This window comes from Globicephala melas, chromosome 15 (genome assembly GCF_963455315.2).
Source record: "Globicephala melas chromosome 15, mGloMel1.2, whole genome shotgun sequence".
In the NCBI taxonomy this organism is placed as follows: domain Eukaryota; kingdom Metazoa; phylum Chordata; class Mammalia; order Artiodactyla; family Delphinidae; genus Globicephala; species Globicephala melas.
The window spans coordinates 62,216,322-62,243,834 of NC_083328.1; the positions used below are offsets into that span (position 1 = coordinate 62,216,322).

The 27,513-nt window shown below is 35.4% G+C and overlaps 1 protein-coding gene across 2 annotated transcripts in view; it reads left to right on the plus strand.

Annotated features, from left to right (window-relative positions):
* Positions 1–27,168, plus strand: part of ITCH (itchy E3 ubiquitin protein ligase) — a 122,139-nt gene extending 94,971 nt beyond the window's left edge. For both annotated transcript variants that reach the window (XM_060284724.1, XM_030830844.2), the window contains 11 exons: positions 2,204–2,276; positions 3,129–3,200; positions 5,696–5,784; positions 7,527–7,686; positions 7,992–8,125; positions 8,431–8,571; positions 11,804–11,924; positions 12,358–12,462; positions 14,383–14,479; positions 18,341–18,413; positions 20,518–27,168. In XM_060284724.1, the coding sequence (XP_060140707.1) occupies positions 2,204–2,276; positions 3,129–3,200; positions 5,696–5,784; positions 7,527–7,686; positions 7,992–8,125; positions 8,431–8,571; positions 11,804–11,924; positions 12,358–12,462; positions 14,383–14,479; positions 18,341–18,413; positions 20,518–20,617 (1,165 nt within the window). In that variant the 3' untranslated portion in view covers positions 20,618–27,168. The remainder of the gene's footprint in view (positions 1–2,203; positions 2,277–3,128; positions 3,201–5,695; positions 5,785–7,526; positions 7,687–7,991; positions 8,126–8,430; positions 8,572–11,803; positions 11,925–12,357; positions 12,463–14,382; positions 14,480–18,340; positions 18,414–20,517) is intronic.
* Positions 27,169–27,513: the final 345 nt, after the last annotated feature.

Sequence of the window (27,513 nt, forward strand, 5' to 3'; positions counted from 1 at the left end):
TGACATCTTAACAATATTAAGTCTTCTAATCCATGAACATAAGCTGTCTTTACATTTATTTGTCTTCTTTATTTTCTTCCAGCAATGTTCTATAGTTTTCATTGTGCAAGTCTTTTACCCTGTTGGTTAAATTGATTCCTAAGTGTTTTACTGTTTTTGATGCTATTTGTAAACGGAATTGTTTTGTAAAATTTCCTTTTCAGATTGTTGATTGTTAGTATATAGGAATACAACTGATTTTTGTATGTTTTGTGTTCTACTTTGTTGAATTTACTTAGTGCTAACAGGTTTTTTCGTCTGGAGTCTTTAGGGTTTTTTATATATAAGATCATACCATCTTCAAACAGAAATGTTTTCTTCTTCCTTTCCAATTTGAATGCCTTGTCTTTTTCTTGCCTAATTGCTCTGGCTAGAACTTCCCATACTGTGTTGAATAGAAGTGATGAAAGCAGGCAACCTTGCCTTGTTCCAGATCTTAGAGGGAAAGCTTTCATTCTTCCACTGTTGAATGTGATGTGAGCTGTGGGATTTTCATATATAGCTCTTATTATGTTGAGTTGGTTTCCTTCTAGTTTGTTGAATGCTTTTTTATCATAAAAGGATATTGAATTTTGTTGAATGCTTTTTTGCATCATTTGAGATGATTGTGTGGTTTTTTTCCCCTTATTAATGTGTGGTGTACTGCGTTGACTTTTCATATGTTAAATCATCCTTGCATTCCAGAGATAAATTCCACTTGGTCAAAAGGATTAAAATGTTAATCCTTTTAATATACTCCTGAATTGAATTTACTAGTATTTTTTTTTAGGATTCTTGCATCTATGTTCATAAGAGAGATTGGTCTGTAGTTTTTCTCTTTTTAATTTTGTTAAGCACATTATAAACATACTTTTTAATTTTTTTATTGTAATTAAGTTGTACTCGACATACAGTATTGTTTCAGTTGTACAATGCAGTTTTGTTTTCATGTAGCACCTTTGTCTGGCTTTAATTTCAGGACATTGCTGACCTCTCGTTATTTTTTTTCTTTTCTTTTTTTTTTTTTTTGTGGTACGTGGGCCTCTCACTGTTGTGGCCTCTTCCGTTGCGGAGCGCAGGCTCAGCGGTCATGGCTCACGGGCCTAGCCGCTCCGCGGCATGCGGGATCTTCCCAGACCGGGGCACGAACCAGTGTCCCCTGCATCGGCAGGCGGACTCTCAACCACTGCGCCACCAGGGAAGCCCGTCGTTACTTTTTTTTAATATGCAGAAAATATAAAACTAAACTTTCATGTTTCAAACAAACTAGGAATTCAGGCCAATTAGGTATTAATGAAATTAGATATGTAATAAATTACAAACAGATACTGTTGTATCATTAATCTTAGTTACAATTAAGTTTGGGCACATATAGCAGAAAACCCCAAAACAATAGAGGCTTGTATGAAACAGAAGTATATTTCTCTCCATCATTAAAAAATAGTCCAGTGGGACTTAAATAGCACACTACTGAATAATCCATGGCTCAAAGAACTGGCTCACTAGAAATAAGGAAATTTTTTTTACTTTATGATAATAAAAGCAAAACATCACAATTTGTGGGATTTAACAAAAGTAGTCTTGGAGGAAGACTTAATTGCTTTAGAGGACTAGATTAGAAAATAGGGTGTAAAATCATTGATCACTGCTTCCACCTTAAGAAGCTAGAAATAGAAAAGTTAATTAAATACAAAATATGCATAAAAGCAGAAATCAATGAAATGGAAATGAGAGAACAGAAAAATCAAAGCTACAAGTTGGGTCTTCAAAAATTTAATAATATTGGTAAACCCTAGTAAACTTGAGAGAAAAAAGGAGAAAAACTGGGAAATGTAGTCTGCCCAAGTAAATCTCAAGACTCTGTTAAGGTCAAAGGAGAGAATGGATTCAGGAATAGACACCGTTCTCAGACAGAACCTCCTTTACCTAGTCCTGTTATATTTGGCTGTATATAAGAGAGAATCTCACAACAGGGGCTTTAAAAAGATCAAAGTTTATTTCTGTTTCTTACTTAAAAATAGTCATGGGACTTTTTTTTTTTATTTTAAAGATGGTATTAGGAGTATGCTGTACTAGGGCATTTTTGTATTTGACTACTGAGTTCTTAGGGAGTGTGGTATTGTGCTTTCCTTCAATATTTTATCTTACAAGAAACTATATATGTCATATTAACATTCTTCCTCAGAGACAATGGACCCCAGATAGCCTATGTACGGGACTTCAAGGCAAAGGTTCAGTATTTCCGGTTCTGGTGTCAGGTTAGTATTGGGACTGTATTTCTGTACTCCTTTTATTATGTTGCTTACACAGTCAGTGATTGTGAAAATAATTAACCTGTAGAAAAAGAGGTAAAATGGAAGCATTGGAATTTTTCTCCTATTTTTAGGTCAAAGAAATAGATTTATCCCTTAGATAATTTATGGCTTCTCTTGTCCGGAAGAATAAATTTGAAACCATTTGAATAAGGAAACATTGCTACTCATTCCAGTACTCATTATTTTCAGATTGAAGAAATCTTAAAACAAATGAGTTAAAACATTTCTGATATGTAAATTATAACCAGCTCCTTTCATATCTAGCATTTGATATAAATGACGTTGATAGATCCGTACATATGTATCACTTTGATAGATACATTAGTACATATATATGGTTATATTCAGAGTATGTTTAACAGATGTGATTAATTATTTCTGATGTATTATAAATGTTTACTGAATTAATGATTTCTTTATGGGGTCTAAATAAAATTAATGTACTAGTCAAAGTGTTACTATGATGAACATTTTTAAACTTCAAACTCTTGTACTGGGCCTGTGCAAGCAAAAAGAATTTGAATTAGCTTTTAGAAAATTTAAGTAAAGATTTGTTTGACTCATTAAGTAATCACTGTGCATACGACATCTTGCTTTCTTCTGTTTCTTATGTATCAGATGATCTATAATTAGCATGAATACTCACAAATGCATGGTTAACATTATTAAATAAAAGTTCATATTCATAGTCTGCTTGTTACTGTAAGCAAAAAAGTAAGTAAAATTTTACCCTTTTGGTTTTTTGATAGGCCATTTTAATGGTGAGAGTTGACTTAAGACATTCTTATATTTCAGCAACTGGCCATGCCACAGCACATAAAGATTACAGTGACAAGAAAAACATTGTTTGAGGATTCCTTTCAGCAGGTACTGTTTCATCCACTTAATGGTTTTTCCCCTGGCTTCCAGCCCAAAACCTTTTGGTGCTAGCAGTTCAAACACTTTGGAACTTTTTGAGATGGAGTCCTTGAATTTTTTAAGTCTAATCTCATTGCCAGCTACCTTAGTACTTAAAATTGCGGAAAATGCAGATAGCTTTGTGTGTGTGTTTTGTGTATGTGTATGTTCTGTGCTTTTGAAGTGTCAGAGTAACTTAGTATTTGTTTCAGGTTTCCATTTCTAAGCTCAGTGTTTGATGTGAAATAGATATTTAAGTAAAAAAATAGGCTTTTGGTAGACAAAAGTCTGGAAGTACTGTATGAACATACTGGATACAGATAGAAAAAGAGAGGAGAAGACTTTGTTTTTAAACTTCTGTATTGCTTGCATTTTTATAATAAGCATATTTACTCCTATAATTTAAAGAATTTTTTATGTAGTAAAAAATGTAATTGGTCATTGATGACAATATCTAAAAATAATGTTTTCAGGAGTAGTCAACAAATGTTTTAGCTGTCCTCAGAACCTGAGTTAATTTACTACTTACCTTTATTTTACAACTTTGTTTACCAACCAACTACAGCTAAGTATTAAGTGATTTTGATATATTAAAATGACCAGTGGAAAAAAATGTCTTAATATGCAAACATCCAGTTCGTCCTTGTTTTATGGCCACATGTGGTTGTGATTCTTTATTATCAAACCCTTATGATAATTTTGGTAGCTACAGCTTTGAGAAGTGCTAAACCGAATGTAAAGGAAAAAGAGATTGTCTGAGATAGTTGACAATAGCTGTCTACTTAATTTCAGAAACAATTATATATATTCTTTACTAATGGAACCTCAGTTATTAACATTGAAGGGAAATGCCAGTTGGCATCCTGCTAAGTAGGAGCAGATATTTTTTTAGGAGCAGAGCTTGACTAAGGCCACTTAGAGAATTATGAATCATTCTCTTGATCTGACGTAAGCAAGGCTCCAAGGCCATTCTCTACCCCGTGATTACCTATTCCTTATTTTCATGTTCGTAACCAGTATGCAGTCACTGAGTAGTCAGTCTCTGGTGGGCCAGTTTCTTGGAACATAACTTGCCAATAGCAGTGCTGAAAAGATGTGAACATGAGTAAATGTCCCTTTAGCTATTGATACCTAGAGACTTTCGCAGAATGACAGACCAGATGATGCTAAAACAGTTTTTAAAACTCGTCACCCTAAACTCTACATCCATCCAATAAATGTGAAATAAAAAGAGAAAATTTTGATCGCTTTGGAAGAGTGACGTATAGCAAAATTAGCATCAGATTTTCTTCATAGCATTTGGATAAAGTTGTTTGGGGTAGTAAGTGTTTTTCTTGACACAGCACAACTGCTTATGGGGGAAATTGCAGGAGAAACATTTCTTTTTTTCCTTCATACTGGCATTTGTTAAAAGGTATTATTTCAAGGTATTTTTTTCTGGGGGGACAGCAAGCGAGATCAGGGACAGCCCTACGGTTTGGGGAGCAGCCACAGGGACAAGGAATAGCCAGAAGGAACAAGAAATGAACAGAAAGGATAATTTTAACTTATAACATTTCTCATTTGCATTGCTATATTTCTAGCCTGTAGTGTTGTGGAATACTTGTCATAAGCATTGAATTTTTTGTTACATCTGGCATTTTCTTGTTTGAGTGGGATATGAATTCATGAAAGTGTGGGAACTGAGAGAGCCCTAGCATAAGCAGGTCACTTACTGAGCCTCTCTGGATATTTAAATGTGATTGTTCATTCTTATCCTTTCATGAAATAGAATCATTGTACGGACTTTATTCTCTCCAGGCCCTGTCATTTTTTTTCCTAAGAGTAATTAATGTTTGTAATCTTCTACAGGCCCAATTTTGGGCAAGTAATTAAATACTTTTAAAAAACAAGAACCCAAATGACCTCTTCATTGTAGCTCAATAATGGTACTGTCCTTCAAATATGAAGATGATCTTATTAACCACTGTAGTAGAATACAAAATTTGAGTAGTTTTTCCAGGTTTCCAGGTTTTTTCAAATTAACTATATTTTCTCTGCAGCCTCTGTTTTTCATTTCCAAGTTAGCCAATTAGTTATTATGTGTACCTTTTGGCTATAAAACAAACCCAAACCTACCCAAACCAAAAAGGACCTAAGCTCTGCTCATGGTCACAGTTACTCTGCTCTAAGCAAATGAGAGAAAGAAGGAACTTTGTCAGTAGTAGGATCATTTAAGAAAATTATATATGTATAAAGTATACAGAAATATAGATATGTATAATTTATAAAACATTATGAAACTTTAATGTATTTTCTATATGTGTGGTGTTGACCAAACCACAGACAGCATTCTATGTCATGGGGAATTTAAGTTACTTGTAATGCAGGAGATTTCTAACCTGGAAGTAAGTGGTATAAGGTGTTTCTACTTTTACTGATTCTTTTACTTCTTCTTCTTTTTTCTTTTTTTTTTTTTTTGGTAGATAATGAGCTTCAGTCCCCAAGATCTGCGAAGACGTTTGTGGGTGATTTTTCCAGGAGAAGAAGGTTTAGATTATGGAGGTGTAGCAAGGTAGTGATAATATGAATACTCAGAACTTAGTTCCTTTCCTCCAAAGGTATCATTACACTTTGCTTGCAAGTATTATTTTCTCAATTTTCTGTTTCAGGAAAATGAAATGTAGCAAATTTTTGTACCTTTATTAATGTTGCAATTATAAAATTTCAAGAAACATTAATTCAGCACTTTCTAAGGTACTGCTAGTTGATTTCACCCACATCACTCCTTTAATCCTCAGGATAACTCTGTGAGAGAATTTTGCAGGTAATAATGAGGTTTAGGGACTCACCAAAGACATATAACTAAGTTATAGAGCCTGGATGCAAGCTTTACATCATCAAACCAGAAGCCAGTGCTCAGTCCACCACCTCATATCTGTTCCACAGAACATACAAGGCCCTATAGTGTTCAGGTCACTTTCTCCATCACAGATTCCTGATAGAGATAATAGTCATTCAGTTCCCAACTGAGATTAATATATGTTTTGAAAATATAGAAAGCTGTATAAAGTAGGAGTTGAAATTATAAATTCTCCTTTCTTAATATTGGAGCTTCTAATCAAACCCCTAGAAGATAGACCCAAGCAGGAAATTGCTTTGCTTATTCCATAACAGTATATCATAGCAGGTTAAAAATTTGCATAGTGGTGGCAGTATGGAAAGCCAAGGACTTTGTAGTCAAGACTGGATTTGAATCCTTTTTCTGCACTCAATAGTATAGCTTGGGGCAAATATCTTCATCTGTAAAATAAGAATGATCATATCTACTTCTCTGGGATTATTGTGAAGAGTAGAAATACTGTTTATTAATATCCTAGTTCAGACCCTGTGGCTTTGTGGGGTCACTAACTGGTGGCTACATTTGAGGGATTTTTACTTAGGTTTTGTTTCAAAGCTCACATTTCAAATGTATGAAGTAATCACAGGTAAATAACAAATATGAATAGAAACATTTAATTTTGTATTAGGTAAAGATAATTCAGGGGGGCAATCATTCCTTCTTAACTAGAAAATTAACTAGCAGTATTAAAGTATAAGCAGGATTACTACCAGAGGCCATAAATCAACAAGAAAGGAAATCTCAGGCACGAGCTGATACCACATATATTGCCCCAGATTCACTCTGCCTACTGTTCTTCCAGACCTTCACCCATGTTACGTAGTTAATAACTATAATCTTACGTTAGTGTTGGTTGGTATTTTCACAGCATTTGAATTAGAGCTTCTCAGTATTTTCCTAATGAATGAGTAGCTTGAATTAAGTGCTTTATTGCCTCTGTGAAATTGGAAGGTTTTTCGTATTTATCTAAGATTTAGAGAGCAGTGGAACTTAATGAGCATCACTGAGGGGCTTTGTAATGGATGGAATAATGTTAGACTTGTTTCAGCTGTTCTAACCACATGGGTCAACAGTGAATTTTAAACTTGCCTATGTATAGTATTTCACTGATTCTAAGACTAAATTTTTCATATTTTAACATCTCTGAAACTGAGATGTGTATTACAATTGGAAAAAATTTGTTAGTGGTTCATCAAATAATGTTGTCTTTAAAGTCAGTGATGTCTTAGATTCTTTGAAATATGCAGTGTGTAAATATCTCTGTACAATAGATGGCAGTTTGTACAGAAGCAGTGACTAGAGAAATATCACCATCAGGGGAGTATAGATTCCTGAGAACTTTATAACACTGCTCTTTGATTTATTGGTATGGTTACTTACAAGATTTTTCATCCTAAATTTTCTTTTGATTTCAGAGAATGGTTCTTTCTTTTGTCACATGAGGTGTTGAACCCAATGTATTGCCTGTTTGAATATGCAGGGAAGGATAATTACTGCTTGCAGATAAACCCCGCTTCTTACATCAATCCAGATCACCTGAAATATTTTCGTTTTATTGGCAGGTTTATTGCTATGGTAAGTGCAAGTGGAGAACTGTGTTTACTTTGCTAATTTAGCAATACTAAAGCATTGTTTCTTTAACTTTCTCATTTGAAATTTTCTCATCATTAAGATATGTCTAAGATTGGACTTGTTATATCTGCCCTTTCCCCAGAAATATTCCATAATAGATCATATGACAGGGGAGTTTGTTTTGTTTGTTAGATGAGTTCTTCATTCAAAAAACAAAAACATTCTGAAATACAATGAGATATATAAAATCTTTTATATCTTATAAAATATAAAATTATCTTTAATGGTATTGTTTTCTTCTTGCATAGGCTCTGTTCCATGGGAAATTCATAGACACAGGTTTTTCTTTGCCATTCTATAAGCGTATCTTGAACAAACCAGTTGGTCTCAAGGATTTAGAATCTATTGATCCAGAATTTTACAATTCTCTCATCTGGGTTAAGTAAGTTTGTTTCATTTTAATTTATCATTGTTGTGTTGGTAATGTATTCAGACTGTAAGCGTGTAATTGGTTTACTGAATTTAAATGGTTTACATTAAACCTGTCTCATTATTCAATATGATAAATTTTATAGAAATATCTTAGGCAAGGCAAAAATGTGATTTTAGAGCATAATGTTCCAGTTTTGTTGTTAATTCCGATGTTACAGTTTAACAATAGTTATTTAAGAACATAGTCCTTTAGTTAAAAAAAAAAACTCTTACATGACTGAATCAGTGTAACAGTGTTAACTTTCATTTGGGCAGAGAAAACAATATTGAGGAATGTGGTTTGGAAATGTATTTTTCCGTCGATAAAGAAATTTTAGGTGAAATCAAGAGTCATGATTTGAAACCCAATGGTGGCAATATTCTTGTAACAGAAGAAAATAAAGAGGAATATATCAGGTAAGAGAGAATGCTCCTTTTGACATAGTTTTTAGCCTTTCTGTTGGACTGTATAGTATGTTGATAATTGCTTGTTGCAATTATTGCTTGTTGCAATTGCTTGTTTCTTCTATTTCCCAATTTCTTTTGTTCCTCCTTTCCTGTCCTCTTTTGTATTAATAATTTCTAGTTTTCTTTTTATATATCTTTGGTTTTTTCTTAGCTGTATACCTCTTTAAAGTTTAGTGACTGCTCTAATGAATATATGCATCCTTAACTTATCACCTTTAATTAATATTATGCTAATACATTAATATATGTAACATAATTTATAATTAATATACTACTTGTACATTATAAGAGGCTCATAATAGTATAATTCTGTTTATCTCATTTCAGCCATTTGTGCTATTGTTATTTTATTTCTTATGTTTATAACCCCATAATACTATATTCTTGCTTTAAGCAATCAATAGATTTTAAAAGAAATTAGGGAATAATAGTCTTTTATATTTACTCACGTTACTATTTCTGGTTCTCTTCATTTCTTTCTGCAGATCCATTTTTTCCATCTGGGATCATTTCTCAGCCTTAAAAACTTCCTTCACCATTTCTGTTAGTGTGTGCCTGCTGGCAATAAATTCTCTCAGCTTTTATCCAAAAACATCTGTATGTCATCTTCAGTTTTGAAGGATATGTTCACTAGATTTAGAATTCTAGGTTTATAGGGGTTTTTTTTCTCTTTTTTTTTTAAACACTTTCTTTCAATAATGTCATTCCGTTATTGTCTTCTATTTTTGATGATGTGAGCCACTATTTCTGTTGTTTTCTGGATGAAATGTATGTTTTTCTCTGTGGCTTTTAAAAGATTTTCTAAAGGTTTTTTAGCATTTTGCCTCGTATATATGCACTTTTATGTTCTCCTGATTGATGCCATTTCAGCAGTTATGGAAAATTTTTGTGCTTTTTCTCTGTAGATGTTCCTTTTGCTTCATTCCCTCTTTCATACTTCAGAGACTTCGGATACATGTATATTTAACCTTTGATATCATCCCAGATGCTGTTTATATTTTTTTCATTTTCTCTGTGCTTCAGTTTGGGCCATTTTGATTGATCTGCGTTTGAATTCACTGCTTTTAAGTTCATCCAATTAAATTTTCATTTCAGATATTCAGATATTCTTTCATTTCCATTTGCTTCTTTCAAGAGTTTCTGTGTTGAGAATCTTTATCTCTTCATATATTTTGTCCATCTTGTCCTGTAAATTATTTAATACATTTTTAATAGCTTTTAGAAAGTATTTACTAACTTCAGCATTGGGCTATCAGTTGGCCTTATTCTATGGATTTTTTTTCTCTTATGGGTCACATTTTCCTGCTTCTTTGCCTAGGTAGTCATTTTTTATTGTGGATGATACATGGTAGAGACTCTGAGTTCTTTTTTTTCCCCCCTTTGAAAAATATTGAGTTTTGTTTTGACAGGCAGTTAAATTAAGGACAGATCACATTGATTGTGTGGAAGCTTGCTAGAGCTAGTCTACTTCCATTTTGCTTTTAATCCTAAAACATAATGTTTATTCCTAGAACATGGTTCATAGTCCTTACAATGGAAAGCCCAAGGTGTTTTACCATTACCTTGTGAGAATTAAGCTTAAATTCTGTCTCTACAGCCCTAGGTGGCTGCTGAAATTTCTGGTTGGATCTTTGGCTTTCCATTTGTTCATTGCACAGGGTTCCTTGGAGTTTCATCGTCCTAGACATGTGTATTTAGGAGTGAGCTAAGGAGTTGAAGTGTGTTTCTGTGCAGATTTGGGAGCTCCTTTTCTTTGTCTTCTTTCTTCTAGGGGTTTTTCTGTAGCTGCTTTGGCAGCTTTAAGCTCCCAACCTCATGTCTCCTCAGCCCAATAATACTGTTGCTTTTAGTTTGAGTTTCATTTCCCTGTGCTCTTTGTAAACTGGGAAGTGCCCTCAAAGGAAAAGCCTGGTAAATGCGGCTCTGCTCCAGTGTGCCAGCTTCCTTCAAGAATCTTGTCCCCACCAGTTTCTGCCTGCCTTTGGTTTCTCTCTGATGCCTTCAGACATTTGTTTTCTGTAATTTGCCCAGTGTTTATCATTATAATCACCCGGAAGATTAGTCCAATACAACCTACACTGCCATTTTCCAAAATTTCAGAGTTTTAATAAACTTTAGGACTTTGGTTGTCTGAAATTGTCATGAAGTAATCAAATGCCTAAAATACATGTTTGTTTGCTTGTTAAAATTGTTAAAAATATTCTGTAATAAAACAAAGTTTGTATTTGATGTGATTTTAACTTTGTTAATATGTATCTATGTAGATGAAGATTAGAAGAAAATCTAATCTGATTCAATCAATATGTCCAAAAATTTGAGTCAGTCAGTAGAATTTGAGCACTGAATATTTGATATAAAGGAATTATTGCTCACTTTTTTGGTGTGATGATAGAATTGTAGTTATGTTTTTAAAAAACATAAAAAAATAAAGACGCAGACGTAGAGAATGGACTTGAGGACACAGTGGGGGAAGGGGAAGCTGGGACGAAGTGAGAGAGTAGCAGTGACACATATACACTGCCAAACTTAAAATGGATGGCTAGTGGGAAGCTGCTGCATAGCACAGGGAGATCAGCTAGATGCTCTGTGATGACCTAGAGGGGTGGGATACTGAGGGTGGAGGGTGGGAGGGAGGCTTAAAAGGTAGGGAATATGGGGATATATGCATACATATAGCTGATTCACTTAGTTGTACAGCAGAAACTAACACAACATTGTAAAGCAATTATACTCCAATAAAGATGTAAAAAAAAAAGAAAAAAACTTTAAGCTGCTTCAAGAAAGGAATAGCTTATACTCCTGGATCTCCCCCAGCATTGAGCATAGCATTGCGCATATTTGAGGTTAAGACCTTAGTTAATGATGAACTAACCTTGAGTTACAGAGATTTTGCATAATAAATTATGCAAATTAAAATAAAATTAAAAGAGACCTCATCTTATAGAAATATATACTGAAATGTTTGTTTAAAATGAAATTATATGCTATCTAGGGTGGATAGGGGCATAATGAAATAAGATTGGTATTGAAGCTGAGAGGTCTGTACATAGGGTTCATTTATTTTACTTATATATATATTTGACACTTTTCATAATAAAGTTTTTAAAAATTATTTTTACACTCAGAATTTAAAGGTAAAATCTAAACTTCCTCATAGTTTTTTTTTATATTTATTTACCAGAATGGTAGCTGAATGGAGGTTGTCTCGTGGTGTTGAAGAACAGACACAAGCTTTCTTTGAGGGCTTTAATGAAATTCTTCCCCAGCAGTATTTGCAGTACTTTGATGCAAAGGAATTAGAGGTAATGAGTTGTTCTTTCCTCTGCAGCATGCTGGTAAATAATGCCTTCAGGTGCCTGTTTTCAACTCACTTTACCATCTTTCCAATGGCAAAAGTATTTTTTATTCTGGCAGTATGTTTCTGAAGCATCCCCAGAGGTTAAAAGAAGTCCATAATTTATCCAAATATATAAAGTGTTACCAAAAAAAGAAAAGTATTAGAACCTCTATCCAGTGAGTGACTTATATACCTGAATATGTGTATATATGACACCAATCATGGAAACTCAGCTTTTACAAATAATATAGATAAAATTCTTGATACACAGTTTATAAGCCAAAGCCTCCTGATTAAATTTTTGAAAGTTGTTTAATACTAGTCTTAACTATGTCTAGCATTTTTATGTAGGTTGTACAGTTACCTAAAGAAACCATTTGTCTTTTTCATCCCTAAAGGTTCTTTTATGTGGAATGCAAGAGATTGATTTGAATGACTGGCAAAGACATGCCATCTACCGTCATTACACTAGGACAAGCAAACAAATCATGTGGTTTTGGCAGGTTTGTCTCAGTTTCTTTCTTTTGGAATACCGTAATTTTTGTAGAAATTGCTTACCACATATGGAAATGAGTCACAGAAAAAGTGTACCAGTATGTTAAGGATCCTCATTCCATTCTATGCATTACAATAAATGAATACCGATTATAACAGCATTCTTTCACTATTGCCAGGTAAGCAACACACACCTTGCACCGTTGCCCAGAGTATAAGACAACCCCAGATAATAATATTCCCCTGCATTTGATCTAAATGCTTTTGGAATTTTGTAGAACTATCTGAAGTATGGTTTTCATCATTCATAGCTCATTAAGAATTATTTAATGTTTAGAAGGTGTAACTTAAGGGAGAGCCTTGGTTTGGAATCATAATGGTGTCTCTTCACAAAATTTCTGCTATAAGCACATGAAAAGTTGCTCAGCATCACTAATCATTAGAGAAGTGCAAATCAAAACCACAGTGAGACATATACCCATTAAAAGGTGGCTATTATAAAAAAAAAAAAAGAAATAATCATCCTTGGTACGGATATGGAGAAATTGGAACTCTCTTGCGTTGCTGCTGGCAATATAAAATGGTACACCACTGTGGAAAACAGTTTGGTGGTTCCTCAAAACGTTAAACATAGAATTAATATGGTCTAGCAATTCTACTCCTACCCAAAAGAATTGAAAGCAGGGACTCAAACAGAAACTTGTATAACTATGTTCATATCAGCATTATTCACATTAGCCAAAAGGTGGAAGCAATCTAAAATGTCTATCAAGAGATGATTGGATAAACCAAATGTGGTGTGTGTGTGTGTGTATATATATATATATATATATACAGTGGAATATTGTCCAACCTTAAGAAGAAAGGGAATTCTGACATAGGATACAACATGGATGAACCTTAAGGATATTATACTAAGTGATATCAGCCAGGCACAAAAGGACAAATATTGTATGATTCCACTTATATGAGGTATCTAGAATAAGCAAATTTGTAGAGACAGAAAGTAGAATAAAGGCTACCAGGGACTGGGGAGAAGGGAGGCAGAAGCAAGGAGATAAGTTTAATGAAATGAGTTTTTGTTTGATATAATAAAAAAGTTCTGTAAATAGTGGTGATGGTTACACAACAGTGTGAATGTACTTAATGCCATTGAATTGTACACTTAAAATGGTAAATTTTTATGTTAATGTATATTTAACCACAGTAAAAAATTTTTTTAATGCCTTCTAATTATGTAAAGAAATTTATGTAAAGAAATTAATAAGAAGCTGAGGTGACTGGGCTTCTGTAACAAATACAATTAGTACAGTAGGATAAAAATTCTTTCCAAAAATTCATTTGGCTGAGACAAAATTCTTGTGCTACAGGCTAGAAAGAATTCTCTAGACACTTAATGTTTTGAGTCAGAATTGTAGGAGTTAAAAGCCACATAATTCTGGCAACACATAGCTACACCAAAACATAAAGAACACTGAGAGAAGAACATTACTGGGATATATCTTGGTCAGAATTTGTGAGCTTGATTTCGTTTGTTCATAAAACCAAAAAGTCTGTTCTGACTCAATCTCTTTGTCCTTCGTAACCACATGAATTTCTATAGGACAGGCAGATCTAGAGGGAAAAGGAAGGGTGCCCTAGAAGAGCTGATCTTGAGACTGCATGAGTAAGGAGCTCTTGGGCCCAGGGCACTCTTCTTTTTCTGTTTCCCTATAAGGATGTGGTACTAGGATTGGTATAGGGGAAGGTTGGTAGGGCTTTTGACAAACATGGAGAAGCTCTACCATCCACAGTGGTGGATTCAGTCATTTTCCAGTGCATCTGACACTGGGAGTTTGGTTAAGATTTGAAATGATTTTTTTCTTTCTTGTTTAGTATTCTGAACGTCACATATGACCTATGTATCTCTTTAAATGTGCTTTTAACAGTTTGTTAAAGAAATCGATAATGAGAAGAGAATGAGACTTTTGCAGTTTGTTACTGGAACCTGCCGATTGCCAGTTGGCGGATTTGCTGACCTCATGGGTATGTCAACAGGATCACTTTTCCTATACAGAAAATTGTTTATCACACTGCTGTTATATTAATGTGTATACAGTGTATCAAATAACAAAGACAAGTATATTTTCTTAACTAGACACAGTTAACCTGGATTTGTATCAGCTTTTAAATCACTTTGTAATCCTTACCTCTAGAAGTTTTTAACTCTTAGGCTAGACCCCACATTTTAATGGTCTTTTAATGGTAGGATAATGGTCTTCTATATATGTAGATGTTTCCTCATTCAGTCATATGGCAAACATTTCAGTGTCTCCTATGAGAGACACTACTATTGTTTGTATTATATTTTAATGACTTGTTTACCACTCTTCCCTGTTATACCTGGAGCTCCTTGAGATATAGATCCATATCTTCATCTTTTTATTTCTAGTGCCTAGTACAGTGCCTGTCACATAATAGTCACTGATTAAATTGTATGTTATTTTGAAATGAATGACCTTAAGAATATTTATTTTGTGACTAAATAAGTAAATTCAAGTCTTTCTTTAACACCAACACTATGCAAGTACCATAAGAGGATAGAAGTTGTGATCCCTAAGTCTGTTTCAGCTGGAGAAGAGAGAGTCAGAATTAAAGAATTAAAGAGGCAGTTCTGGATATAGTGTGTGGAACCAGTTCAAGACTTTAAAAGCCAGACCAAAAGAATTTGGACATTACTTAGGGTTTTGGAAGCTATGGGAACTTGTTGAAGACAGGTGAACTTGCTGAAGCTGCCTTTTAGGAAGATTTGATAGTAAGGTATAGCATGCAGATGAAAGCTGGAAATAGGAAGAATGATTAGAGCAATGATAAGAACCTGATCTTAGGAGATAAAATAGGGATGGAAAAGAAGAGAGAAATGCTAGAGAAGTTCCAAAGGTAGAAATAGGACTTGATTAGAAAACGAAATATAAAGGAAGAATGTTTACCATGTTATGAAACATGGAGAAGTTGTGAAGTGTAAAGAATCTGCTGAGTTTAAGGTGACTGTCAGGCAGCCAAGTAGAAAATCTCAGTGAGGGGACAGTTTTACAGGTGTTGTTAAAGCACGAGTTTAGAGGTAACAGTAGAGAGAGAAAGTAGACTCATAAGAGCAATGAAGCAGTGACATTTGAAGCTGTGAGAATGGATGGGCTTATGCAGAAATAGAATACAGAGAAGAGTAGAGAGCTGATGCTTAGAAACATTTAGGGGTGAGACATAACTAGCCTAGAGACAGACTTAAAGGAGAGGCCAGAGAATAAATATTTTAGTCTCTCCGAAGCAATATAGAAGGGAAGTTTTTATCTAGTGCTACAGAGAAAGAAGTCTCAAAAAGGATAATTTGTAAGTCCTTTGAGAATGCTCTGTAGTTTGAAAAAGAAACCATGTTGGTGGTTGGAGAGGTAAGGAATAGTGACCAAAATGAAGAAAAAACTGGTACAAGCTTCTCAGTATAAACTGGAAGTCTGATTATTAAAAAAACAAGAACTAGGTCTTCTCTTGGGAATAATATTTGGGGTTGGATGGAGCAGTCTAAAGCAACACAAAAGGATACCTGTGGAAGACAGACAGTGAGATTGTGGTTCATCAAATTTTAGAGGACATTGGTTTAACCTTTCATCCACCCAATGTAGGAAAAGAAAATTGTAAGAGTGATGTATATAACAATTTAATCTGGTGGTTCTTGACCTTATCAGATCTAATATCCCATTTTTTTTAACATATTTATAATATCCTCACGGAATGAAGTTGGTAGATGTGAAATAACGTATCTACAATCTCCAAAAAATACAGATACATAACACTAACTGTAATATAAAGAAGAAAGTTTTAAAAAATTATTTATAAAGAAATAATATTTATTTCAATACATGTATGTTTGGGAAAAACTCTATTAGAAGACACAAAATGTTGTTCCTATTTAGAAGAAAAGATTTGGGCTTAAGAGGTCAGAAGCCCTTCTGTATAAGAATCACTGGAATATGAAAGAACAGATAGAAAAGGTAAGAAATAATAAATAGACAAATAAATATAAGAAAAAGAGGGAAATAATCTAAGTGAATTAAGGATAATATACCTGCTAGAATAAATTATAGCTGATCAAAGTAGAGAAAAATGCGGTAGATCTTATTTTAAAGTGTAGTGTCTAATCACGAAATTCCAGTATAGGCCAAGGCTCTGATATGTACAAAAGCCTCAGAGACCTTTTTAAAGTTGAAATAGGCTGAAAAATAGGAAAAAAGGTGCAAGAGTCTATCTGGAAGTTGTTTCGTTTAGGGACAGTGTCAGAGTAAGATTGAAAACAACAGGCAACCTGAAATTAACTTCATTATATAATGTTTACAACATGATGTCTTACAATTCCATAAAACTTTAGAAAGCATCCAGGGTAATAGTATTGATAATATGACATATTTGTAAAATAGCCTTTATCAATGAAATTCACTAAAATCCTTCATTTCATATTTCTCTGCTATTTTATTTAAAAAATTTTTATTTTTGTCTGCGTTGGGTCTTCCTTGCTGTGTGCAGGCTTTTTGTAGTTGCAGTGAGCAGGGGCTACTCTTCGTTGAGGTGCATGGGCTTCTCATTGCAGTGGCTTCTCTTGTGGAGCACGGGCCCTAGATCTAGGCACATGGGCTTCAGTAGTTGTGGCACGTGGGCCAAGTAGTTGTACTTTGCGGGCTCTAGAGCCCAGGCTCAGTAGTTGTGGTGCAGGGCTTAGTTGCTCCACGGCATGTGGTATCTTCCCGGACCAGGGCTCGAATCCATCTCCCCTGCATTGGCAGGCGGATTCTTAACCACTGCACCACCAGGAAAGTCCCTCTCTGCTAGGTTAATATTTGATTCTAAGTCTATTAAAAGCAATCCAGACTCTACTGTTACATACTAATTAGCACTATTAAACGAAACTTTCCATCTGTGTGGTTAGAAATGCTGTAATATATTGAGAGAATGTGCCAGTACATAAACCATTTAATAATTTCATGCTTAATTATTTAATCATTTTAACTATCCTTTTTCATAATGACCATATCCTATGTTACTGGGCTTTTCGCATAACTACTTGTGAAAACACTTCAATGTGATTAGATACAAAAGTACTACCACTTTATATTTGTACTGGGTTTAGTCAGGTGGAACATGAGAAAGTTCTTTGGGTATGACTATCTTACATATGGCAGAACAATAAGTGTGCCTGGCCCCTTCTTATTTAAAAGTCCAGTAGTATACCAGTCCTTATGACCACCAGTAAATGCTTTTTAGGGAGCAGTAGTGACCTTTTTAGAAAACCAGTGCTTAAAGATAACCATTAACAGCTGACTCCAACACAAGGTAAATGAGAGGCAAGAATGGGGTGTTAGGTGTGTAAGGGTCTGCCCTATAGGACCTATAAGCACAAGCATTGTTAATATTGAATTCACTAGGTTGTTTACATTTTCTAAAGTTTTAACAATTTTCTGTTTAAATCAAGTTTTGTAAGACAGTGAGCTGTAGTTTCCCCATTGTGTTTAAAACTAAAATTAAGCTTTTTATGTGTTCTCTTATGTGAGGTATTGTTAATTATAGCATTCTGTTTTTCTGGCTAAGGAATACTAGATAAAAGTGCATTTTCTCCTCTTGGGCATACATTAACAATGTGGTTCTCAAACTCTAGCTCTCAATCAGAATTGCCTGGAAGCTTGTTAAAACACTGTTGCTGAGCCTCACCCCCAGAGTTTTTAATTCAATTCAGTAGGCTTGGGTTAGGGCCTATGGATTTGTGATTCTTAATAAGTTCCCTGGTGATGCTGATGCAGCTGGATTGGTGATAACAATTTGAGAACCATTGCACTATCAAACTGTTGATGATTTCACTTTTAGGGAGCAATGGGCCACAGAAATTCTGCATTGAAAAAGTTGGGAAAGAAAATTGGTTGCCTAGAAGTCATACCTGGTAAGTAAAATCAGAAAGATTCAGTTATGTGTATAACTGAATCACTTTGCTGTACACCTCAAACTAACACAACATTGTTAATCAGCTATACTTCAAAATAAAAGAAAAATTAAAAAGAGTGTAGAAAATAGCTTTTTCCCATTTATCCTGTATATACTAAAACGTGTTAGAAATGAAATACTTTCCCCATGGTATTGAATTATTTTTAATAGCTTTAGTGAGACATAATTTATGTAACAAAAAACTTACCCATTTTAATTCAGTGATATTTAGTAGATTTTCAGAAAAGTAACCATCACTATAATCTAGTTTTAGAGTATTTCCTTCATCCCAAAACAATCCCTGTTGCCATGAACAGTCAATCCCTCCCCCCACCCCGAATTTTTTTTTTTGAAATGTGATATTTAGAAAACTTAACTTTTCTCTGTAGGCAGAGGAAGAAATCAAGTCTAGATAGCTGTAGGGAGAGCTACTCTAACATGGTGACAGAAATACTATTTTCTTATTATAAATGTAGTTTAACCACATTTCCAAAAATGTACAAAACTAAAAACAAACCCTAATCTTAAATACAATATATTGGAATTCAACGTAATGTCAACAATAGTTGAACTTTATTTTGTGGGACATTTCAGTGGTCATATATATACCTTGCTGGATATTTGTTTATTTTCCCTATCTACCCTTTTTATTTGTTTTATTGTTTGCTCCTTTGTATTTTCATACATGTGGCTTTTTAAAAATAACAGCTTGGCATGTTTGTTGAAAATCAATTGACTGTAAATACATGGGTTTATTTCTGGATTCTCAATTCTATTCCATTGATCTATATGTCTGTCCTTAATGGCAGTAACATTGCCTTGATTACTGCAGCTTTTCAGTGAGTTTTGAAGTTAAGTATGCATTCTCCAACTTTTTCAAGATTGTTTCTGCTCTTCTGGGTTCTTTGGATTTCCATATGAATTATAAGATCAGCTTGTCCATTTCTGCAAAGAGGTCAGCTGGGATTTTGATGTGAATTGCTTTGATCATTTTGGGGGAGTAAGGTCATCTTAACAGTATTAAGTCTTCTGATCCATGAATATCAGGTGTCTTTCCATTTGTTTAGGTGTTTAACTTATTTCAACAATGTTTCATGGTTTTCATTACACAAGCCCTGCATTTCTTCTGATAAATTTATTCCTAAGTATTTATTCTTTTTGAAGCTACTATAAATGGAATTGTTCTCTTAATTTCATTTCAGATTATTCATTGCTAGTATATCGAAATACAATTGATTTTTTTACATTCATCTTGTACACATATATTTTGATTTGATCTTTTCTCCCTTTTTTTAAACTTGGAACAGATTGTGCCATTACATTATTGTGAATAGCTTATCTCAGTCACACATGAAAACCAGCCTCATTACTTTTTCAAGTTCCATGTTTCCATTTGTTCATTTCCATAACCGTAAATTTATTTTCCCTTTGTGGATAGCATTATTTCTTCTGTTGCCAAACATCTACCTGCACCTTATCCTAAAAATATAGCAGAGGACCAAGGCTTTAGGGCAGATTCACTACCTGTTACCTTGTGAAGGTGTTCTTAATATGGCCCAAAATTAGAAGATGCCTTTAAAAACTCACAGCTAAGAATAGGACAGAGAAATTCAGTCAGACCAACATATTAGATATTAGAGCCGAAAACTTTTTTATTCTTAATGGGATATACTTAAAATCTTTTGATAAGAGACCTATGACTCACAAAGCCTGAAGTATTTACTGTCTAGCCCTTTACAGCAAAAGTTTGCTGACCACATATAGATTAGGGTGGATGGGAAAGCTTGAGAGGAGTAACATTTTACTGAGTACCTGCTGAGCGCCAGTACTGTGCTATATATATGCTTGTTTATTCTTCACTCTATCCCGAGAGATAAATATTGTTGTTCCCATTTTACCAAAGAAAAAACCGAGACTCAGAAAAGTAAAAAACACGCGCTCAGGGGCCCAGTGACAGAGCTGGGATTTGAACCTAATTTTGCCTGGCTTTAAAACCATTGTTACACTGCCCATATGATTCTTAGTATATTTCCTTTTCTCAAGCTAACAATTCTTACTTTTAGTTTTAACCGCCTGGACCTGCCACCCTACAAGAGCTATGAGCAACTGAAGGAAAAGCTGTTATTTGCTATTGAAGAAACAGAAGGATTTGGACAAGAGTGACTTCTGAGAGCTTGCACCGCCAAAGGACAAGAACTTATTTGCAATGTTTGTCCTTTTCCTTCTTTGCCTATTGCACATCTTGTAAAATTGGACTGTGACTGTTTAGAGAGTTACCTTGAGTGTAAGTAAATTAATGTTATCGTTGAGACTTATCTCCCAGTGATTCTGGATTTCTTCTCAATGTTCCAGAACTCAGATCTGCAAATGACTAGTCAAAACCGTACTTAACATGGAATTAACATAAAAATGAAATCTGCCTTGTCTTATTCCACTAGATTGTTTCCTTAACAAAAATTTTGTATATGTGTATCAGAAGTCTCATTTGGGAGTAGGGTTTTTTCTTTTAGAGATTCTGAAAATATGCAGGGAAGTCCCTTGGTAACTAAAATATGTAAGATCTTCCTGTTAAGCCTCATGGTAAGAGGTATTTGTTTAAAATAGCCCAGCTTCTGGGGATGTGAGCAAACTTCTGGCTTGTGCTCTCCCTCTTATTTCAGCCTGGCCTGACTGTTGTTTTTCCTTTCCGGAGCATGAAATCCATGCATCATTTTGATGTTATCTCTAGAAAGGAGAGATGTGAGACTCTTGTATCTCTCTACAAAGTAGTTTTGTTAATTTGAATTCAGAGAGAAGTTGGTCCCAGCCTGCAAATGACTGCATAACTCTCTTCATTTGGAAGTTCGTTGTAATTGCCTTGCAAATACTAAACTTCACAAACAATATTAACACTGTGCTTCCTTCACTGTCTGTATAAAAGTTAACCTAGAATTGGAATTAATTTAGCTGAATTATTTGAAGGCCATCAACAATTTTTATATGTTCCTGTATATTAATTGCATCTTTATAATTTTATCATAATCCAGCAACTTCAGTTACGTTTAATTATTGCTAAGGAGTTCAAGTTATAACTAGAGTGCTTTCTAATCCAAGTAGAGGTCAATGAAACATCCTGTAAAATTACATTTTCATTAGGGAGGGAGAGCTGTGGTACTGGCTAAAAAGAAGGGAGTAATACGTTTATTCACAGTACATTTCTAGTAACCACAGAAATGTATTCTGTATGTGAATTAAAACTTTTTAAGTTGATAATTTCTCTGACACCTGTTAGAGTAGTTATTTCCATTCTTTCCCTTGTCCTGATCTGGATATTCTGTTCACCTCTAAAAATTTTAACAGGTTTTCCCCATGACTGTTAGATTGCTCTGTTAGTAACTGATTAATGAATGCACTTTGACCTTCTCTGTGGGAACTTTTTTAACTTAGCCTGCTTAGACTCTGTCAGGATGACAGCTGTCAGAGGTTTGACTTTATGGACAGTGGGAGGAAGCCGAAGCCAGCTGAGTGCCTATCATAGCTGAACCCTGAGGACAGCCTCATAACTCATGAGATAGGGACTTTGGCAGGTTTCAGTACCATAGCATGAACAAATAGCATTGAGCCAAAAATCAGCAGAGAATAGCAAACCCCTCTCGTATATGGAAAGAAAATGGGGGTTTTTGTCCGTAACTACTCTTCCTTTTACATCTTGGAAAAACAACAAAAACACTTTGCAACTTGTGTATCTGTACTCTAAAACACTGCCATCATAAAGCATACTTAAGTGAGTGAAAGGGTTGCCTCATCCAGAAATTGTTAGTGTAAAGGGAGAGATGGGGCTCCCCCCAATCCTATCTTTATTTTGATTTTATTCTACTTACTCTAGGAAATGTAGTACAGTCTCTAAGCCCTAGTTGTTTTCAAAGTAGTGACTCTGCCTTTTTGTTGGTAGGGGGCAAAAAACTCTTGCTTTGTCTTACAGAGCGAATGTCTGCCAACTACCCATTCGTTACATAAGTCTGAATTTTGGTAATATATGGCTATGGAGATTAAGCCTTCTATAAAGACTTCCTATTGAGGTGAATGCTCACATTGAAATGTAGTTACCTACAATATTTACTAGAGATTTATGAGATTAAATTAAGAGATAATGTAAGAAAGTAGACTTTTTTTGTTCTACATAATGCTTGATGATTCATTTAGGGACCTAGAAATATTGTTCAAAAATGTATAAATATCATCCAAAAGGCTTTCTGCCCTATATTTTTAAAATACAGAATAGTTATATTTGAAGTAGTCCTGGCCCTAGTTCTATAGGGCTTGGCTATTTAATATTTTTATGGAAGAAACGTTTAGTTCTGGAAAAGGTAAATGCTTGTATATATTTTTGCAGCCTGGGATCTCCCTTACTCCATTTCTTCCTTTAATTTAAATGGCCACATGTATATGTCTTTCCCTGCTGTGTTAGGAAAATGGGGGCTGGATATCCCAAGAATCAGAGGTTATATAAAAATACTGCAAATAGACAGCAGACATAAATATCTACCAAATACTATCTTAAATTTTGGTCCAAATTGATCATTTGGAAATAGATTTATTGTAAGTGTTTAATTAGAGCGATTTCTTAAATCTGAACTAAATTGCTTTTAGAGTCCATTTTTCTTTGTAAGCATTGTAAATGCTAATAAATACTGTTAATTTTTTTACTGCATGTTATGTTGAAATAAAAACAAAGTAAAATGAGCAATTGCCTTATTCTTCTGCTCTTTTGGGAGGCTGGGGAATGCAACATTTCACATAATCTGGGTCTGGAGGGAAGGACCTCACTTGTTTCATCAAATAGAGTGATTTAAAACTGGTCCAGCAGCTCATAATAATGAATTACTGCTCTGTCTTTTATGATCTTATATCAGAGTGCAGAAGAATGTAATTTCATAAGACTTACAATAATTCTATTTAAAATTCAGGTACTAGTTTTTCATCAGGAGATTGACATACCAATGTCAATTCATCTGAAATTTTAGTGAAACATGACTCACCTGCCCAAAGAGGTCTCATCCTAAATGAACTATTTCAGTCAAACTCTCTCTGCTACTTTTTATTTACCTGGTTAATAATCTGAAATGTTATTAGGGATGACTCATGGAATTAGATTTCTCTATTTTTATATCCCTCCTTGTTTTGGATGTAACTCCATCCTTTTAAACTCCTTTAGGTTAACTACTTCTATTTAATATTATTGGCATCTCCAGCCCCCCTCATTTTTTTGTTTTTCTTTTAGAGTTATTTACAAAATTATTTGTATATATGCTATGCTTTCATTAACCAAAAATGGAATGGCAGCACTGGATTGTATATTACTGTATTGGAGTTCCTTTGTTTTCATGAACTGTAATTTCAAACACTCAGGTAACTTTACAAATACCACAAGGAGTGAAGTGCTCTTATAAAGGTCCTGCAGGGGGCTGCCTCACTTGCATTTCCCTAAAAGTTGTAAGACTGTTTACAATTAAACTTTTTGGTCCTTCATTTGCACACTTTTCTTTTAGTCTTGAGTAAGGTTTTCCCCACTTGCAGGGAAGCCTTCTATGTGAACAGGTCATATAGATTTCTGCCCCTCTGCTTTTGTAAGTGAGCAGGTTACAGCCTGTCTTGTACTGTGGAGTAGATAGAAAAAAAACTAGAAAGTCTCAGGTGAGACTGTATTTAGTGCCTATGTTGAAGAGAATCAAGATGAAGACATCTCCTTTTCTGGGACAACCAAAGGTTTCCCTAAGACAGGATCCCAGCCATAGGTGCTCAATAGAAAATTACCAGCTGGCTACCAAGACTTTTTCTTATTAGGAAACCAAGTGATCATGCTCTTATTTAAAATGGATCCAGGGGAAAGATGCTAAGGGAAGTGGGTTTTTTTTTTAATATCCTGATCTAACAGTGACTGGAGGACAGGTTCCTTCCAGATCCTGCAAAGTAGGCCCTATCCTATTTATTCTGTCCTATATAAGCAGCTAGAAAGCTCTAATTTTCAGCGTGGCTAAAAAAAAGAGGGGAAGACATGTTCCCCCCAGTATGAGGAAATCTTTCATGGGAAAATAAGTAGTTACTTTTACTGACCATTTGGCTGTCCAGCAAACCCTATAAAACATCAAACTGGGACTCAGCTATGGCTGACTGGCTGCTATTTTCTGGACTTTTAGGAAGAGTGTCTCACATTGTGTAACTCCAGAACAGAAACTGCTGTCAATCGCAGCTCATTGGTCAATTCCCATATGTCTGTAGGGCTCCTTTGTGGTCAGGACATTTAGGGGAAGGATCCACGGGAATCTTCCAGGTCTTCAGTGGAGACCTAGGAAGGACAGTATTGGTCTCTTATGAACAGGTTCCCATTGAGCAGAGATGCTGTGGGCAGGAGGGTTTCCTCAAAGAAATTCACAGGGAAGGACCTTGAGAATTTTCAGTCATACCTGCAGATCGCTGAAAATAGCCATGCTGTTATTTTCCTCATTTCTAATTCAGACCTCTTCTATTTATCTTCTGTATCCTAGTGACCAATATCACACCTATATTTACTTAGTCCAGGACAACTGTCAACATTTATTACTATGTCCCAGACAATTAGATATGCTACATGCACTGTCAGTCTTCCTGGTCACTTTCAGAGAGGAATGATTATCTCTATTTTATAGAATAGAAAATAGGCTCAACGTAATTGAGTAACTTGAAGTGTCCACAGCTATTAAGTGGCAAGAGTGCAAATTGGAATCCAGGACTGTCTGATTCCAAAGACTGCGTGCTTAAACGTTTTGCTGTACTGCTACTCACAACCAGTTCAGCTGTTCCATAACCAGTTCAGCTGTCCCATCTAATTGCTCTCCAAATCCTATCGAATCCATTTCCAAAACTTCTTTTGAATCACTTCTTTCGGAGCTGCCCGCATTACCACAGCCCACATCCATCATCCCTACCATGGTTGACTGTAGCAATTTCTTGTCATTGCCTCCATTCTCTCCATTCCATCTGTGCTGACTCAGAATGATTTGTGGAAGAGTTGTCTCATGGTTCTCCCCCTCTTAAAATATTACAGTGGTTCCTCCATTGCCACAGAATAAACTCCAAAACTCATAAGCCTGTCACTCAAGGCCCTGACTACTTCCAACTCCTCAATTCTTATTCTGGCTCCAGTCACATGAACTTTTTGCTTTTGTGATTGTGATCTTGTTCAATTCATTCACCCCCTCTCAGTCTGTTTCTCCATATGTAAGATAGTGGTGATGATCATCCTGTGCTTATGTCCCAGGATATTTTGAGGTCCAGTCACTGCAGCCCTTCTTCCCCTTGCTAAACGCTTTTATAATGTTTCCAGATTCAATAATCATTTCTTTGTATCCAATCCTTTTTTTTTTAACTTTACTTTGAAATAATTTTAGACTTACAGAGCTGTTGCAAAAAAAATAGTATAGTACAGAGAACTCCTGCACACACTTCACCCAGCTTTCCCCAATGTTAACATCCCATATAACTTGGTACAATTATAAAAACTTGACATCGGTAAAATGACACTAAACTACAACCTTTATACAGGTATCACCAGTTTTCCCACCAGTGTTGTTTTTCTCAGTCTCTTCCAATCTGTGACAGTTCCTCATTCAGACCTTGACATTTTTTGAAGAGTGTTGATCTGGCACCTTGTAGAATGTCCTAAGTTTGGTTAATGTTTTCTTAAGGTTAAGGCCATGGATTTCTTTTTGTGAGAAACACCATAGAGGTGGTGTGCCCTTGGTGCATGATATCAGAGGGCACATATCAATATATCCCATTACCAGTTATGTTAACCTTGATCCTCTGGTTAAGATGGTGCCTGCCAGGTTTCCTCACTGTAAAGTCACTATTCAATCCTCTTAATATGCAGATGCCCCTAGAAGGAAAACCAAATCCTCTCCCAATTGGAAGAGGCTACAGTGGAATGAATTTTTGGAGATAGATCATCTGCGTTGAATTCAGCAAGCTCCAGTGCCTCAAAGAAACACTGTAAGCTGAGGCTAACTAATTAGCAAATTATTTCCTGCTAGAGAACCCATAAATTTTTGTGGAAAACGGAACAACATAGTGTTGCAATAAAAATAGAAGTGAGGTGTTTTTTTTCCCTCTCCTGAGAACAAGGAAAGTAAAGGGAACAGTGAACAGGCTGGAGAAGAAAACATAACCTGGCCTGAAAGTGTTAATCACTCCTTGCTTTATTTTAACGGTTACTAATCGGTAGTGTCTGTAACTAGATTTGTACTTCACAAAGCTAACCTCACTCCCTAACACTATGTAAATTACATCCTGTACCTATCACGCTAACGCTGTGTGAGTTACATCCTGGGCCTATCAACCCCAAACTTCATGTAAATTACATCGTGGTCCTGGTGTTTATATTCCCTGCGCCCCCTGGTAACAAATCACCCCCTGTAGCTTTTGCATTTCAGAAAGAAGGTCGTAGGCAGATAAACCAGAGACAAAGGGACCCAATTACCGGACTGCCTAATGCCAGCTGTGACTGTTTTGAAATGCAAGGAGAAAAAGAATGCGAGACCTTCACTACTTTGATCCTTATCATATACCGGGGACTGCGAGCCCCACATATAAAATCTCCGTTTGGGGGTGGGGGAACACACAGTTCTTGAGGCGCTAGCCTGCTGTGTCTTCCCTTCTGCCTGGCAGAGGAATAAAGCCATCTCTCTTATCCTCTAAAATCTGTCTCGTATTTCTGTTCAGCATCGGTGCACAGAGAGCCAAGATTTGTTGGCAACAATAGGGCTCCAGAAGAAGGTGAGAAAATGAGGGAGCACAGAAATGTGAGGTGGCTTCTCCAAGGGAACACCGGGTGGCCGAGAGCTCGGGGTTCAAAGGCTGCAGACTCCCAGGCTAGACCTGACCGCTTCTCTCAGAGCCTGCATGGAATATTCCCAAGGGAGTCGCTCTGGAGACCACAGGGACGCTTGACTCCAGCCCGAACTCCGGATTTTCCCGCGTTTTCGGAGCTTTTTGGCTTCGCGTCTCATTTTGCCTGAGAGGAGGTCTCAGCAACCCCCGTCCTC